We start from the raw sequence: 16,848 nt of genomic DNA on the forward strand, positions 1-16,848 counted from the left end.
CCTCCCTGTGAGGTGGCTGGCATTACCCTTGGGTGGGGAAGTGAGCCCACCGCCCTGCAGGGCTATGTGCTGGGTTATATGCACCTTCCGAGCCCATTTCTCAGACGAGAGCAAGAATGGTTACGCCCACCTAGGCGAGTTAGGGAGGGTTCCCGTGCAGATCTCTAGGAAGGACTCCAGGGAGGCCAGTGCTAGGGAGCCGCCCCGGCAATCCCGCCTCGGGGGGGGGGGGGGCGCGTCTGGAAGGACTACGAGTTACCACAGCGGGGGCTGAAGTAGCGCTCCTCCTGGGGCCCACCGTTTTCCCACCCGGCCCTCTCCAACACCAGCCCTGGGCCAGGCCTATTACCTCTCCTGGTAGCGGGAGGGACCTCCGCACAGGCATTCCCGTCCCCTCGGGCCCCTCCAGTGCATGTCCAGACTGCAGAGTGAGGCTTTACAACCTCAACGAGACCACTGCTCCCCGCCCAAGACCCTGCGACGGCTGCTCTGCAGGCCAGACGCCCCGCCCCGTGCCATCCCGTGGGACTCGCCCACCCCGCCAGGCCCCGCCCCGGCCGGCCACATCCTCCGAGGCCCTGCCCCACACCGCCTGTGAATCCCCGCCCTCCCCGCCAGGCCCCACCTTGCCCTGTGAGACCTCCCCTTCGGTGAGGCCCCGCCCCATCCCACGAGGCCCAGCCCAGCCCCCCTGCCGCCCTGACCTCGACCTCTCCCCGCCAGGCCCCGCCCCTCCCACGAGGCCCCGCCCCCCGCTCCTGGGTCCGCTCCCCACCCCGGCTCCCCCAGCCCGCGTGGCTCCCCTGGCCCGGCACGCGGCCGCCCTGCCCACAGACTTGGGGGGGAGCCAAAACCACTCAGGAAAAGAGGCCTGTTTTTTTTAAAATTTGTTTATTTTAAAACATGAAACCCAAGCTGAATAGAAACCACAGAAATTACATTAACGAGATTTTTAGTATTTGCCAAGAAAAATAAAGCCCCCAAAGAAATAAAAATCAAACCCCAAACCCAGTTTAAAAAAAAAAAACACACGGCGACAGCACATACAGCCATGGCCCTGCGGAGGAGGGAGGAAAATGGAGAGGCTCAGGCCTCCGTTCCCGCTCAGGAGGCTAAATGACACGCGGTGGAAGGGGGGGAGTGCAAGGGCCAGGAAGGGAACCGGGAGGGTGGGAGTCTTAACAAAACTATATCCAGAGATATGTTATATGTGACAAACATAAAGTGGTGTGGCACACACCATTATGGTTCAACAAAAAAACCCCACAGAGGCCCTGGTCCCCACCCGCCCCACCCACCCCTCCTGGGGCTGGCAGGGGTTCTGGGCAGGGAGCAGACTGGTGCTTGGACTGGACTTGCATAGTGACATGGGGTGGGCATGGCAGGGGAAGAGTCAGAGGCTGCCACCAGGCCCTCCCCCTACCCAACCACGCCCCACCAGGCCAGGGGAGGCGGGGAGCGGACACCTGCACAGGGAGCGCTGGCCCAGCCTGTCAGGGCGGGGGTGGGGGTGGGGGGGGCAGCCGGCAGCGCAGCTGGACCCTGTGGGTTTGATGGGGCCCCTCCCTCCGACCCCTGCAGCACCCCTACTGCTCACATGGTTAAGGACCACCCCCCAAGATGCTGCAAGGCCTGAGGGGAGCAAGGCCCACTGGTGCAAGGTGGGAGTGGATGTGCAGAGGTCACTGGGATGGGGATGGTTAGAAGGACCCCAAAAACCCAGAAAAAAAGAGAACCAATGGCAGGATGTGCCCCACCTCCACGGACTGAGGCTTGGGTTTGAACCCCTTTTGATTTTCCCCTTTTCCTTTACCCAACCCCGGCGAGTAGAAGGAACTCGGGTGGAGTCACAGGCGGGGTGGCACACGCACACGACGCACGGGGGACGCCGAGACGGCAGCGCCCACCTCTCATGCTATGTACATTCACATTGCGGCGGCCTCCTTGGGCCGCGGGCAGCCGTTTGTGCTTCTGAGCGGCGGCAGAACGCACTGCGGGCACCTGGCCAGGACTGCTGGCGCCCCCTCCTGACCCAGGTGGAGCCCAGAGGAGAGACTGGGCAGGCCGCCTGTGGCCCCGTAGGGTCCCAGAACAAGGGCCAGCCAGGGCTTGGAGCAAAGGTCCCTGCAGTGAGGTTTGGCCATGCCCAGGGGCTCAGATTCGAGGCTTGGGCCTCCAGGCCCACCTGGGGCACCCCCATGTTTGCCCACTCACTCCTCCCAGGGCAGAGGCTGTCCCAGGGGTGGGGCAGCTGCAGCCCGGCCGCCACTCCACCCACACTTTTGGTCCCAGACACCAGCACAAAGAAAGAGGGATCACAGAGGAAGGGAAGGCAGCCTCCCCCAGCCCATCCCAGGGAGGGGGTGCTGCTCCACTGCTCTGGGAGGAAGAGCCCACGTGTCTGTAAACTGCTAGGCCAGCCGCCTGTCTCCCACTGCAGGCCTTCACATGTGGCTGTGAGTGGCCCTGTGCTGCCCCTGGCCTGACACACAGGCCAGGGCCCACATCCGGCCTCTCCATGTCAGGCTGGCTGGGCCAGGGCTGGCAGGGGCTGGCAGGGGAGTCCCCGTCCTGATTTGGGGGCAGCCCCACCGTCCTTGGCAGGAAACAGCAAACATTGTACACTAAAGCCAAAAGCACCTTAGGGAAGCCTTGTTCCCACTTCACAGGTAGGGAGACCAAGGCCACAGGGACCTCGGTCCTACAGCCCAAGGGATTTGTCCCTGAGGACACGGTCCTCCTGGGGCAGCACCTGCCCTGGAGAGGGCTCTCCAGGCCCTCGGGCTGCCTATCGGTCTACACCCCCCCCAGCAGCACCCCAAGAAAAAACAGCTATTCCAGCCTGACTCCCAGCCGGCTGTCCTGGGCCTCGTCTCCGGCCTGGACTCGGGGTCACGCTCACCGGCTCTGGGTCAGCCGGGGTGCCCGCGGAGGCTGGGGTAAGGTTAGTGGTTAGTCCCAAGAGGGGCGGCAAGGGCCGAGGGCACGTTCATGGGCAGCTCGGGTCCAGCCCCCGAGGCCGGGCTCCGGGACGCTGCGCCTGTCCTGGATGGAAAGGGAACCGAGAAGGCAGTGCCACTTGGCCCGCAGCTCCCTGCCCTAGAGATGACAAACGTGGTTAGTGCAAAAAATGACCCAGACGGAGCTGCCAAGTCTCTGGGGTAGGGGAGAGGGTTTGGCACCAAGAAGGCGGCCAGCACTGGGTGAGCGGCCTGGGCTGGCGTGGCACCTGCTGTCCTCCTGCCGCCGCAGAGGGCTGGGTGCCACGGGCAGGGCGGGTGCTGAGGGAGAGAGCGATGCTGGGCAGGAGACAGAGAAAGTAGGCCTCCCTGAGGAGGCTTCTGGCAGCTGGCGGGAGGGGGCTTGGGATCGGGGGTGGCGAAAGAAGGAAGGAGCTCCAGATACTGCAGAGAGAGGCGCGTGGACAAGCCGCAGGAGTCTCCATGCTGGGGAGGCGAGCAGGCGGGCACACACCGCCGTCCCCTAGATGCCGGCACGGACAGGCTCTGCAATGTCTGCGAATAAGAAGCGATGCCCAGAAGCATCGAGGGTGCAGGAAAAGCGTCACAGCTGCAGGAGAGAAGGAGTGGGCTGGGTGCGAGGCAATGAGACTGCAGGGGTCCGGAGGGTCAGCGTGCTGCAGAGGGAGCGGCAGGGACACAGCACCGTCGTGTCTGGCCCAGAGCAGGGCTCTGCGAACCCAAATCCTCAGAGGCAGAGGGGTGAGGGCGAGGAGGGGTGAGGGCCAGGAGGGCCCAGGTTTTGGTGGTGGCGCTGCCACGTGTCCAGGCATGTGACCCAAGGAGAGGGTGCAGGCCCAGAGCCCCCGTGTCTCCACTGACCTGGGGTTCATGCCAGGTAACTCCATACCCCTGCAGGAAGGGGAGAGGAGGGGCAAGTGGCTGCAGAGGTGCCCGTAGCGGGCCTGGCATACGTGCAGAGGGTCCGGCGGGCGGCCACGGGTGTAAGCGGCAGTGCTGGCACGGGGAGGAGCAGGGCGATTGGCACGTGGGACGGTGGCTGGCCGGGGCAGTCTAGTGCCCGCTGCTGCTGGAGTCGGGGCGAGGCTGGCTCGTGGCGAGGTATTTGGCTCTCATGCTGGAGGTGTACTGGAGGGAGACAGTGGGGGCAGGCAGTCAGCAGGGCACTGGATGTGGCCGGGCATGGGCCTTGGTGGGGTGCACCAAGAAGCACCCCTGGGGGCAGGACAGGTAGCACAGCTGACAGAGCCCTGGGGGTGGGGGCTCCAGGAGGGGCCCGCGGGCCCAGAGCCTAGACACCGAGGCCCAGCTGGCGGCACCAGGCAGCAGAGGTCTGGCCCCTCTTGCCAGGCTCAGGATGGGGAGCAGTCTCCCCTCCTGCTGAAATGAGCATACTCAGCCCCGTCCCCAGATGTTGCAGGCATCCGGGCGCTATGCCAGGCACAGCTCTGCCTCTACCAGGAGCCGGAGCTCAGAGGCTCCCCAACTGCACCCCACACACCCAGGACCTGAAGGCCACACACAGGCTGCTTCCTCCCGCTGCAGGATCCCAGCTGGGGGCCAGGAGGAGGGCGTCATGCAAAGGTGGGATAGGGCTGTGTCCAAGGATGGGCCAGATGGTCCCCGAGGGTCTGGTTGGGCAGGGCCTCAGGCCACAAGAGTGAGGAGGCCCCACGGCCACTCTGCCCTGTCACCCCGGGGAAGGAGGGCCCCAAAAGCTGCCCCTCAGGCTGGGTGAGAACCAAACTGTGGGCTCCTCCTGGGTCACAGAGGTAGTGACAGCTGGGGGGAGGGGATGGCCTGCACGTCTTGGCCACCCTCGTCCAACCTGAAGCACGAAGGCCTCGCTTAGAGCACATGCGTGTGAGTGTGTGCTCACACATGGAGGAGGTGTGCGCGACAGCCAGGCAGTGTGCAAAGGGCCACATGCCCATAAGGAGATGGGGACAAAGGCCAAGGCATATGCCAAGTGTCGCCAGTGGTAAGGAGCCTGGCAGGCTGACCCCACAGCCACACGCTAACCCCACTGACCCCTGGGAGCTCCAGCAACTGGAGTCCCCACACCACAGTCCCCAGATCAGGAGGGACAATGTCCCCTAGTCCCCAAGAGCGCTCCTGGAACTCCTGGTCAGGAAGAAGGTTGCAAGTGCCTGTTGGGTGGCCTGAAGGAAGAGCAGCAGGCACCAGGGAGCCATGTCATTCCATGGACATGCAGCAGGGGCGAGGGGGACAGTGGGCAGCAGCCCAGACCCCTGAAGGAGCCCAAGCAGGCGTGCACGGTGCTGTTTGGGGCTGGCTGGGAGCAGCCTGCACACACCCGCGTGCACTTCTGGACATGCAGGGCGTCACCTTGAGGGCCAGGCCTGCTGGCCGCACGCCAGGGCCCTAGCTCACCCGTGCTCTGCCTCCCTGAGCCAGGTGCCAGGGGCAGGCATGCACGGGGTCTGGGTGGACAGTCTCCTCGCTGGGAGGTGACAAGAGGAGCTGGGGCCACCTGCAGCTGGGCCAGGGGTGCGGAGGGGCATCTGTGGAGGGGCTCACTGCCACTGACATGAGGGTGACAGGCCCAGGGCCAGCACCAGAGGTCTCTGTGGCTCGGATGGGGCCGCAAAGCCCACGGGCCTGAACCAGCCCAGAGCTGGCCCCACGGGTGCTGAGCTGAGATGGCTCTGGGGCACGTCAGATGGTGAGGGGGCAGCAGGGAGGATGAGGCACGGAGGCACAGGTGGGTGGGCAGTGCAGGGCAGAGGACGCGGGGTGGATCAGTACCTGTCACTCTGAGGACACGGCCACCACAGCGTTCGGGCACTGTCCATGGGCTTAAACTGCCAGCCCGCGTGGCTGCCAGAGTCCAGGGCAGCCAGATAGCGCTAGGAGGGCCCAGGGTGGGAGGGGTGCAGGAGAGAGAGAGAGAGGGCAGCCTCAACACCAGGGCGAGGGCCCGGCCCGGAGCAGGCCTTGGGGTGGCTGGAGCAGAGTGCCGATGAGGAGGGCAGCCTGAGCATGATGGCATGGGCTGGGAGCCCACACAGCCCCTGGTCCAGGTCCAGGGCACCCCAGGCCAGCTCTGTGCTGCACAATGGGCATTTCTGAAGCAAAGTGGCCTGCAGCCTCTCTGGGTCTGTCCTTTGCGGACCACCACCGCCAGGAAGCCTGCCAGGCCCCCACCTCTCTGCAACTCCTTCTCTTTGGCACCACACCACGGTGTCCTCTTTTCCGTGTCTCACCCCTAAGGCCAGAGGGAACCCCAGGCCACGCTAGAAGACCCAGGGGCCGAGACCCAGGTCGAGCTCAGGAAGTGAAGGAAGAAGAGGAAGCAGGGCCAGGCTGGGAAGAGAGAAGTCAGGCTCCCTCAGAGCTGAGCTGATCCACCGACAGCTGGCCCCTGGCTGCCCACTCTGGCCCCAGGGTACCTCAAGGCCAGCTTGTGAGGCCACCCAGCCCCATCTATGCGGCTGGATGACCGCCCAAGAGCCCCGGCTGGGAGCCCCCTTGGCCCTGGTGCTGGAGGCTCACGGCCGCCTGCAGGGCCTGCACTGCTCGTGGGGGCCACACTGAGCAGCAGGGCGGTGCCCCCACCCAGGCCTTGGTTCCCCCACCCACCCTCCTGCCCCAAGACTTACTGAGGGCGGCGGGGACTCGCGCCCGATGAGGGGGGTGTTCTCACAGCGAGGGTTCTGGAAATTGGCATTCTGGCTCCTGAGACATGAGGAGACAGGGGCTGTGAGTGACCCCTGGCCCGTTCTGGAGCCAGGCAGACCCTGTGCAGTCTCATCACCACCCTGTCTGTGGCCCGCTAAGCAAGAGCCTGGGGGTCCCATGAACCCAGCACAGCAACAAAGGGCTCAGAGCGGAGCCAAGGCTGCCGCCTGCCTGCCTCAGCCCAGCCAGAGCCCGTGCCCCCACCGGCTGCCTGCCCACCACGTGCCGGGCCGTGCCCTGGACACAGATGCTCTGTCTGGCCAAGTGGCCTCGACCCAGGTTTGCCTGGGAGCAGCAACACTCAATGCCAGGCCAACCCCCCTCCCCCACACACAGCCCGGGCAGCCCCCACAGTGCCGAGGCCTTTCTCCGGCCCACTGCGTGGCCCCTGGCCGGCCTCTGCCCCGACTCCGCTGCTGCAGTACCAGTCCTCACTCCTGCCTCCCCCTTTCCTGCTCGCTAGTCCCAGGCTGGACCCACACTCTGAGCCACAGCTGACATGCCTGCCGCCACACTGAGCTCCACGCAGCCTGCCCCAGGGTGTGGCTCTGCCTGTCCCTGCCTGGACTGCCCCACCTGCTCCTTGCACGACTCACATGTACTCGGTGACCGGGGCGTTGCTGACAGTGTGGGCCGCGGCCGGGATGCTGGTCTCGCTGCCGTAGCTGCTGCCGCAGCTGTATAGACTGGGCATGTGCACGCGGTAGAGACTGTCGTGCACCTGCCGTGGCCCCGGGGCAGCCTCCTCCTCCCCATCCTCGTCGGGGCCTCTGCAGGAAGGGACAGCCAGCATAGGCTCAGGCCCTGACGTGAGGAAGCCAGCCACAGGACCTGCAGGGGGTCAGCTCTGGTGCAGACACAGCTGGTGCTCACCCTGGCTCGGCCACGTACACGCTATGGGACTGTGGGCAAGTCACCTCACTTCATCCTCTGTGAGATGGGGACACCAAGGAACCTGCACCTCAGCCTGCACACAGCGACACTGACTGTCTGCCTATTGAAAGGAGGGAACAGGGCCCCTCCTGGGGGAGCACAGAGGACTGGGTGTCAGGAAGCAGGGGCACCCTCCTTTGACTCTTTGACCTGAGCCCAGTCCTCCCCACTCTGCTGCCCTCTGGATTCCCAGCCTCCACTCCACCCAAGCCGCTGCAGGGCGAGGCGAAGGAGCCGCGGGCCAGGCCTCTGGTGCTCTCAAGCGTCATCACACCCTGCCTGGTCCCAGACGGAACTTGGGGCTGGGCTGCCTGGTGGTGAGAGCATAGGTCAGCCAGGCCTGGGCTTACATCCCACCTCACCACCACCAGCTGGGTGACCTCGAGCAGAGGGTCTTCTCACCACATTCCTCGTAGTGAGATAAGCAGGACGGCAGCAGCAATTGGCTGAGCACCGATTCCAGCCAAGCCCAGGGCGGAACCCTCACACATAGAGGCTCATGTAGTGCTCACTGACACTGGGGGATGTATTCTTACACCCCCATTCTACAGGTAGGGAAATTGAAGCCCAGCGTGGTTACATGACTTGCCCACAGTCACCCAATAAGCAAGGGTAGAACCAGGATCTGAATCCAGGCCATGTGGTTCCAGGGCTGTGCTCTTAGCCACTCCCCTATAGCTGCCACCTTAATTACCACCAGCATCATCACTGCCACCATCACTACCATCACCACCCCCATCAGCACCATCACCATCATCGTCATCACCATCATGACCATTATCATCATCACCACCATTACCATCACCATTGCCATCACCACCATCACTGCCACCACCATCATCGCCATTGCCACTATCACCATCAGCACCATCACCACTACCACCACCACCATCATCAGTACCATCATCATCGGCACCATCACCACCATTATCATCATCACCACCACGATCAGCACCACATCATCATCAGCACCAGCACCACCATCATCACCATTATCACCACCACCACCACCATCACCATTACCGCCACCAGCACCATCACCATCACCATCAACACCATCGTCCCCATCGCTATCACCATCATTATCACCACTGCCACCACTGGCAGCATCACCATCACAACAGAAAATAATAGAGTAGAAATCCAGACAAAGGAAAGAGATCTGAGCTGAGCTACTTGCACCCAAGCTGTGCCCACAAGAAGCAGCCATAGCCCAAATGGGACAGGAGATAATGGGTCCATGATGTGCACCATGGGGGCCCAAGCAAGGGAAAGGGGCCTGGCCCCCTCATACACCACTCAACCCAGTACTGACTGGGGGAACTTGAAGCAGGGACCACCAGGACCCCTACTTCAAAGATAAAGACACAGTGGCCCCATGGGAAGTAGCTGCTATCCTGGTCACCCACCTGAGTGGGACATGGAGGCCATGGTGACCTGGAGCACTCCCTGCAGAAGCTGTAATTCCCCACAGCCAGCCAGCTGGTCTTTCCACCCACAGCCCTGCACACTTGCAACCAGGGGTCAGGGGACAGATGAGACATTCTGAGCCCCGCCAGTCAGAGGCATGGAAGGGTGTGGGGCACAGGGCCAGCACTAGGCAGCAGGAGACCCCGGTTCTCCCTGCTTGCTCTGGACTGGCGCGTCACCTGAGCTGGGAGCTCCTCTAGGCTCCGTTTCCATCTGTGAAAGGGGGATGCTACGGAGACCTGCCAGCCTCAGGGTCGCTGCAGGGGCTTAGAGAGTGTTCAGAGGTGAGGAGGCATCTGCCCCTGTCTCTTCGGACAAGGATGTGGAGGGGTCCAGAAGGCACATCCCTGGGTGCTGTAGGGCCTGGGGCAAGCTCCAGGACCTCTCTGAGCTCCTCACCTCTTCTGCTGCCAGGTGTGAGGGACGCTGCAGACGACAGAGCTGAACATGAGGGCTGTGACGAAGGAGAAGAGGGCCAGGTAGATGAGGCCCTCGACGCCATCATAGCAGAAGCCTGTCAGGGCCTGCACATAGTCCTGAGGCCGGGCAGGGACAGGAGAGGGACGAGGAAGGCAGGGTGAGACGGAACACGCTGACAGCCGTGCCTGCCCCAGCTGTTCCCCCGCCCCCCGCCCCCCAGCTGCTCCCTGCTCTGGGCTCCGGGAGGCCAGTACTCACCAGACGCAGGCTGCGGCAGTCCACCAGGGCAGTGAGGTGCTGCAGGTTCACCTCCGTGCCGTTCAGCACCTCCTGGACGCGGAGCAGGGGGTCCTGGGGGCACACACCATGCAAAGTCAGCACCATGCTCGGGAGGGGGACCCAAGGCAGCCACAGGCCCCCTGGGAGCCCCCAGGTCTCCCTCCACCCCAGCCCCTGCCATCCAGACGGCCCTCAACCCCACGGTCGGTGCAGGTCCTAAGGACCCTGGGCTTTCAGAAATGGCGACCCCAGAGTCGGTGCCTGGCCTCAAGGGACTGCTGACGACGTGAGGACAGGGGACCCAAAGACATCTGCCCAGTGCGGCCACCACTGTGTGTCCCTTTATTGTAACAGGAAGAACAGCAAACCTTCACATGTCTCCTGACACGGGCCTAGTTCTTTTAAACATCACATTTTAAGGAACAAAGACAAGGGAAAATTTTTCACGATATCTTAAGAGACAAAACATTATCCAAAACGTTCTGTGTAGAGTGAGCCCGATCCTTGTGTGTGTGTGTGTGAGTCTGCTGTGTGTACACAGACACCTCTGTCTACATCTTCTCCATGGAAAGATGGCTGCACGGAACACCTCAGGGTTGACAGTGGCTCTCTAGACGCTGCCTTTTATAACATATTTTCTAGGGACCCTCTGCGATCCTGAAATGGATATATAACTTACTGTTACAGGTTGAATCATGTGTCCCCCCCAATTCACATGTTGCAGTCCTAACCCCACACCTCAGCATGTGACCGTATGTGAAGATGGGCTTTTAAAGAGGTGATTAAGGTCAAATGAGGTCACTAGGGTGGCCCTACTCCATCAGAACTGGTGTCCTCTAAGAAGAGGAGATGAGGACACAGACACGCACAGAGAAGACATGTGAGGACATGGGGAGAAGACGGCCGTCTACACACCAAGGGGAGAGGCCTCAGGGGAAACCAGCCCTGCCAACACCTGGATCTGGACTTCAGTCTCCAGGACTCAGAGAATAATGTCTGTAGTCTGAGCCGCCCAGCAGGGGCACTCTGTTATGGCAGTCCTGGGAAACGAACCCACCTGCCTATCCACTCAATTGCAAAAAATCAAGAGGATGCCCGACTGTAACAGAAATAAGGAATAAAAGGAAGTAACTTGAAAGTGGTGTGTGTGTGCATGTATATATATTGTTTTAATTTAAATTTTGTGAAGTCTATTGGAGAAGGACTGGCTGCTCACAAAAGAAGCATGGAGCCCCATGGTCCCCAAAGATGCATTCCTCTCCCGTCCAGATCTGGGGCGCTGCACACACGGGCTGGGTTCCCCCAGGCCCCCCAACACCTGCAAGGAGGCTGTCTTCTGTCAGGAGCACAGTGACACGTGTGACATGGAAGTGCTCAGGCCCCAGACACCACAGGGAAAAACAGGCCCCTCAAATTCCCAGAACGCCCCCAGGGGGCGCACCTCGCCCTCAGAATTGAGGCAGGCAGAGGATCTTACTTGCAACTGTTTCCATTTTCCCCATTTTTTAAAAACAGAGCTTGTATTACTTTTAAAATAAAGAACAGAATAATTTGTAAAAAACCCCCCAAAACCCCCAAGGAAGTGAAAGGCAGGATCCTGAGTGGTGTCCGCAGCACACCTCCCTTCCATGGGGACAAAGGTGCCTGCGCTGCATGGGGTCCCGCCACGCCCCTGCCCGCCCCAAAGCCCCTCACCTTGGTGGCGGGGTGCTCCCGCGGAACAGTCTTCAGGAGCTCGGCCACGATGTCCTGCATCTCCACCAGCGCCTTGTGGCTGCCCGACAGCTTCTGCTCCACAGAGAGGCCGGCTGATTCCAGCGAGGTCTGGGGACAGCACATCTCCCCCGCGAGGCCCCCACCCACACATGGGGCAGGCAAGAACTGGTGCCCCAGGCTTCTGCCAGCCCAAGGGGCATCCAGAGGCTACCAAGCTCCCAGGTCGGGTGGGCTGCACCAGGACCAGTGGGGGCGGCTGGCACTCCACTCTGTGGGCCCAGGGCCCCTCCTCCCTGGCTCCCCCCAGGCTGCCCAAGTACCCGGAGATGATACAGATCACCAAGAGTACGGCGTCTTTAAAGCAGACCAACAGTCGTCAGGACCCCAGAGAGCCATGCAATCACACAAGTGACAGGCAGGGGCTAAAGGATTTCCCTTCCGATTCCACCATGACGACACCCGTCCAGTTCCTCCACAGGGCGGGCACAGGACCCCTCCCACACTGAAGCACCCCTGGCCCCTCCACGCCTGCTGGACAATCGGCTTTGTCCTGCTGGGATGGCCAAGGGCAACTCGAGAAATGAAAGGAGTCCCAGGAATTTGGGGGGCATTAAGCAGGCCACCCCAAAAGGCTTGCACCAAGGGCATCAGGGCGGTAACCCCCGGAGCAGGTATGATATCAACACGGTGTTCGCCCAGCTGCCTCCCAATGGCCCCCCGGGTCCCAGGGGTCTGAGGAGGCATGAGTGGGCCTGGTGGGCTGCAGAGGTGTAGGCTTTGGGGGCCACGGCCTGTCTGGCCACTTTCATGCACATGTAAACACGGCACTTCTGACTCTGCCCTCGGCCCTGGCCTCCCAGGGGCAGGAGAAGCCCGAGCTCTCACCTGCTGGAAGGGGTTGGAGGCACGGGGCGAGCAGGCCAGGTAGTACTGCAGGATGTCTGCGGAGAGAGGTCAGGGCGGCTGAGCGGCTCCGGCCATCTGCATGTGTCTGTGCGTGCGTCTGTGTGTGCTGTATGTGTGCCTACGTGTGCACTCACACAGGTACATGTATGCATGCACGTGTGTGTGCATGCATGCCTGTGTGCACGTGCATCTGCATGTATGCTGTGCATGTGTGTCTGTGTGTGCTTGCTGTTAGTTTGTGTGCACATACATATGTGCACGTTTGTATGTATGTGTGTGTGTGTAGCTGTGCGCAGCTGTGTGGGTGTGTGCACACATGTGGGTGTCTACATGTGCAAATCTGCATGTACATGTGCATATATGTGTGTGTCTCCATGCATGTATACACATCTGCATGTGTGTGCAAATGGAAATGTGGCCTCCAGGGAGCCCAGGGCTGGGGACCCAGACCCTTGTGCTCTGAGCAGTGTCCCCACAGTGTGCACAATCCTCTCTTGGAGGGGAGTCTCATATCTCCACTCCCTCTGGAGCAGCAGACAGGGCACTGGGGATGGGCAAGGGGTCAGAAGACCCCCAGGGAAGAGTCACTCGGGCAGAACAACAGTTTTTAGGCCAGAGCGTCCTTCCAAAGAGGAGGGGACACAGCCCAGAGGTCGCAGCCTCAAGGGCCCAGGACGCAGGTGGCCAGTCTGTCTCATTCCCACTAAAACAGGTGCCAATTCAGCGTCCAATGCTGAAAGATGGAGATTCACTTACAATTCTGATTCAGAAAACCCGAGGAGACCTGAGCCCAGCTGGAGCCGAGGGAGGAGCCCTGGACCCTGACTGCCTCCCCCGCTCCCCGTGCTCTCTGGCCCCACAGGTTCCCTGGGTGGGGTCAGGGCCCTACCCTTGAACAGTGACACTGGCTTTGAAGCTCTAGGCACCTCCCTCGTCGGGGGCCCTCTGGGGCTCAGCACAGGATGAGGGCCAGCCACAGCCCAAGGCAGCCTCTTGTGCCACACTGCATTCGGCCCCTCGGATCTGGGCTCTCATCAAGCTTAGGGTGGAATGTAAGCAAGCCCCCACTTCACTTCAGCCACCTGTGAACGGAGCCAGCACGCTGGCCTTGGGGGGACTGCCTGGCCCTGTGAGGGCAGCCTGCGGCCCACAGGCAGGAGCTCGCACTCCCGTGCGACTGGGGCTGCTCATGCCGGCTGAGAACCCAAAGGCCCCCGGCAGTGAGGACCTGGAGAGGCCAGGCTGATGGCACTGAGGCCAGGGACAGCTGTCACCAGCCCTGCCAGCCCCCAGTAGAGAGGTCCAGCCCTCCCCCGGGGGGCAGACAACTCTCCCTCCTGGGGGCTCCTCGGGCTTTGGTGGAAAGGGTTCCTTCAACAAAATCAGCTAAAAACCAGCCCACACGTTCCCCGCTGAGGCTTTCCAGGCAAATGGGAGAGGACAGTTCCACAAGGGCCAGCATCTCAAGGGCACTCAGCACCCCAGTCCCTGTCAGGGGGCCCTTCTATCTTTCTCTTGTGGAACACGCAGCACTCGCATCAGGGGAAACCAAGGAGCTGAGCCCTCCAGCGCTGACCACACCCTGAGCCCCAGAGTCCACACCCGCCTGCCTCCCCGCATGTCCAACACACACACACCGGGCCCCAACCCCAGACCTTTCTGCCCCCACTCATTCATGGCTCCTGGACGACAGCTGCTCAGACCAGAGTGTGGCAGCCTCACTTCTCTCTCCCCTATAGCCCACTTCTCGGGAAGTCCCATCAGCACCGGCCTCACAGGCACTCCCCGTCTACTTCCCGCCCCGGGGCTCAAGGCACCCTGTCTCCTGCCTGCAGAGATGCAGCAGCCTCCGCCTCCCTTCTTGACCCCCCTCATCACCCAACAGCCCGAAAAAGCTTTGAAAAGGAATTTCAACCATGGACCCTGTCTCTCTCCTGCTCCCCACCCTCCAACGGCCCTCCTAGAATAAAACCGAAATTCCTGACCTCAACCTGGCCCTACTGGCCTCCCCACCCTCTCCTCTCCCAACTGCTCTATGTCCTGCCTCACAAACATATCAAGTTTGTCTCTGCCTCAGGGCCTTTGCACAAGACACACAGCCTTCTCTGGCTCCATTTCAATGCCACCTCTTTGGCAGGCCACCTTGACCACCTGCTCTGACGCAGCCCATCATCATGCCCCCACCCCCACCCCACTGGCCTCACACAGTGCCTGTCCTCATTCCCTCCAGAGCCTTCCACTGGTGGAAGGTGTTCCTGTCCACTCACTAGCTTCCTGATCTGGGTGGGTCCTGCCTCTCCCAGACCAAGGGACTTGGCCTCGCTAAGTCGGGTCTTCCCAGCCCAGCCACAGGGGTGCCAGGTCAGACATGGCCGCAGACTCACCCCCACTCAGCACGGAGTGCTCCTCCACCATCCTGGTCACATAGGTGTCAGGGTCCACACAGAAGTCACTGGAGCCCTGGGGTGGGTGTGGGCAAGGAAGATGGGTGACCAAACTAGGCCCCCAACCCTCAGCTCTCAGGGTAGAGCCTGGGCCCCAGAGTCTGCTTTCAGCCCAGGAAGGTGGAGTATGAATCTGGGGGGCACGAACTTGCTGTGTGCCCATGGACAGGTTCCCACCCCTCCCAGTGTCCCAGGGGAGGGTGGGAAGGGAGAGGAGTGTGGCTTCCCCCCACCGCCTGCCCCCATGCCGAGGCCCAGCAGACAGGGCTTGCCCTGCCCCTCCACCACTCACCACAGACACGGCCAGCTCCAAGCCCAGTGAGCCCCAGCTGATGACCAGGGCCAGGACCCCCAGCAGGCAGACCCTTGGGGCAAAGAAAGCCAATCAGCAGCCCCCCAGCCAGAGGGTGGGGGCCATGCCACCTGCCGGGCTGCAGGCCAAAGGCCCAGGTCCCAGGGCACATCTGGGGGTCTGCCCACCTAGAGGCTGCAGCTTCCCGGTAGTCTGGCATTAGCTAGAGCCGCCCGAGAGCCAGGCCCAGATGAATCCCTCTGGAGTGGGCGAGGGAAGCTCAGAGAGCTCAGAGTGGGGGCAGGGAGGGCGGGTTTCGGCTTGGCGGGCCAGGTGGCTTCCTAGCCCCCGACCCGGGCCCCTCTCCACAGCAGACGCCGGGTCTCGGCTTTCACCCTGGCCCGCAGCCTGCTCTCCACCCAGGGCCAGCAGGGCCTATCAGCCAGGGCCAGACCACGCCTTCCTGTGCTCAAACCCACACGCAGCACCTCAGACCGCCAGGCCGGGCTCTTGCCTGCGACACTGGCCCCCCCCTCACCTGAGGCCTGACCTCGCCTGCCTCCCTGCACCCGTCGGTCCAGCCACTCGGGCCTCGCGCTGCTCCTCGCACATCCCACTGCAGGCCATGCACTAGCCTTCAAATGCCCTTCCTCCTATGTCCAAACATCCCTGCTCCCTCGGGCCTCCCTCCAGGGTCCCCTCCCCACTGGGTCTCCTCGCGGAGCCTGCACACTGCAGACTGTCCTGCCACCAGCATGTCCCCCCCATCTGCTTCTTTTCTCCACAGTGCCCTCTCCCCTAACACAAGACACGTTACCGCCTGTGAGCGCAATGCGGGCAGGGGCCTGCGAGTTCCCTGGTCTCTCCCAGTGCCTGGCCCAGGTAGGAGCCAGGACACGGCTAGTCAATTGTCTAGTGAAAAGCAATGACAATCCCTCACAACCACCCTACAGACGAACTGTCACTCTCTCTCTCAGATGGGGAGATGGAGGCTAAGTGCTAAGGAGCCACCTGCCCCAGGTGGCCAGCTGAGGAAGTCCCAGAGGCAGGGTTTGAGCCCAGACTGCCTTCAGGCCAAGGACAGAGGGGGCGGAGGAAGGCGCCCCCCAGTCTGACCTCCGGGTGTCCCCATGCACTTGGTGACCTGGGCAGGTGTGACCAGACGCTGACCACAGGGGCAAAAGCCCAGGACGAGGGAGAAGCCTCAGAGCAGGGCCTTGCCATGGGAAGCCCCACCCTTGGGCAGACTCTGTGGCTGGACCCACAGATGGGGGAAGTGAGGACAGGGCTGACTCAGGGGAGATGGTGCTTTGGGTGCCTCACCCCATCCCTTGGCCCCGCGGACCCACAGACTTACCCAACCAGGATGCCCTTGGAGCTGCGGATGAGGCCGACCAGCACCAGCAGGCAGATGGCGACGTCGAGCAGCAGCAGGCCCAAGTAGCCCAGCCACCTGTGGGCACACGGTGGATGGGCCAGACACAGGTAACATGGGAGGGGGAGGAGGGCGAGGGCGCTGAGGCCCAGCATTTCTGCAATATGGGGATTGGCGTCTGTTCTTATAAAGGATGTCCCCATGGGGGACTCCTGCCATAGTGGCCAGGGAAGGCTCGGCCCCTCCCACCCATAAGACCTCAGGCACCAGGTACTGGGAGCTAACTAGCCCACGGAGAGTGATGCTTAACCCAAGGGCAGTAGGGGCCTG

At 62.2% G+C, this 16,848-nt stretch overlaps 1 protein-coding gene across 1 annotated transcript in view; it reads right to left on the reverse strand.

Annotated features, from left to right (window-relative positions):
- Positions 1-856: 856 nt before the first annotated feature.
- TTYH3 (tweety family member 3) overlaps positions 857-16,848 on the reverse strand; it is a 33,410-nt gene continuing 17,418 nt past the window's right edge. The window contains exons 5-14 of the mRNA XM_004440890.3: positions 16,501-16,596; positions 15,144-15,216; positions 14,792-14,867; positions 12,387-12,442; positions 11,481-11,573; positions 9,765-9,857; positions 9,486-9,622; positions 7,280-7,453; positions 6,605-6,680; positions 857-4,109 (exon numbers count right to left, since the gene is read on the reverse strand). Of these exons, the coding sequence (XP_004440947.1) occupies positions 4,035-4,109; positions 6,605-6,680; positions 7,280-7,453; positions 9,486-9,622; positions 9,765-9,857; positions 11,481-11,573; positions 12,387-12,442; positions 14,792-14,867; positions 15,144-15,216; positions 16,501-16,596 (949 nt within the window). The 3' untranslated portion in view covers positions 857-4,034. The remainder of the gene's footprint in view (positions 4,110-6,604; positions 6,681-7,279; positions 7,454-9,485; positions 9,623-9,764; positions 9,858-11,480; positions 11,574-12,386; positions 12,443-14,791; positions 14,868-15,143; positions 15,217-16,500; positions 16,597-16,848) is intronic.

The sequence above is a fragment of the Ceratotherium simum genome, chromosome 26 (genome assembly GCF_057802395.1).
Source record: "Ceratotherium simum simum isolate JZ-2026a chromosome 26, ASM5780239v1, whole genome shotgun sequence".
NCBI classification, from domain to species: Eukaryota; Metazoa; Chordata; class Mammalia; order Perissodactyla; family Rhinocerotidae; genus Ceratotherium; species Ceratotherium simum.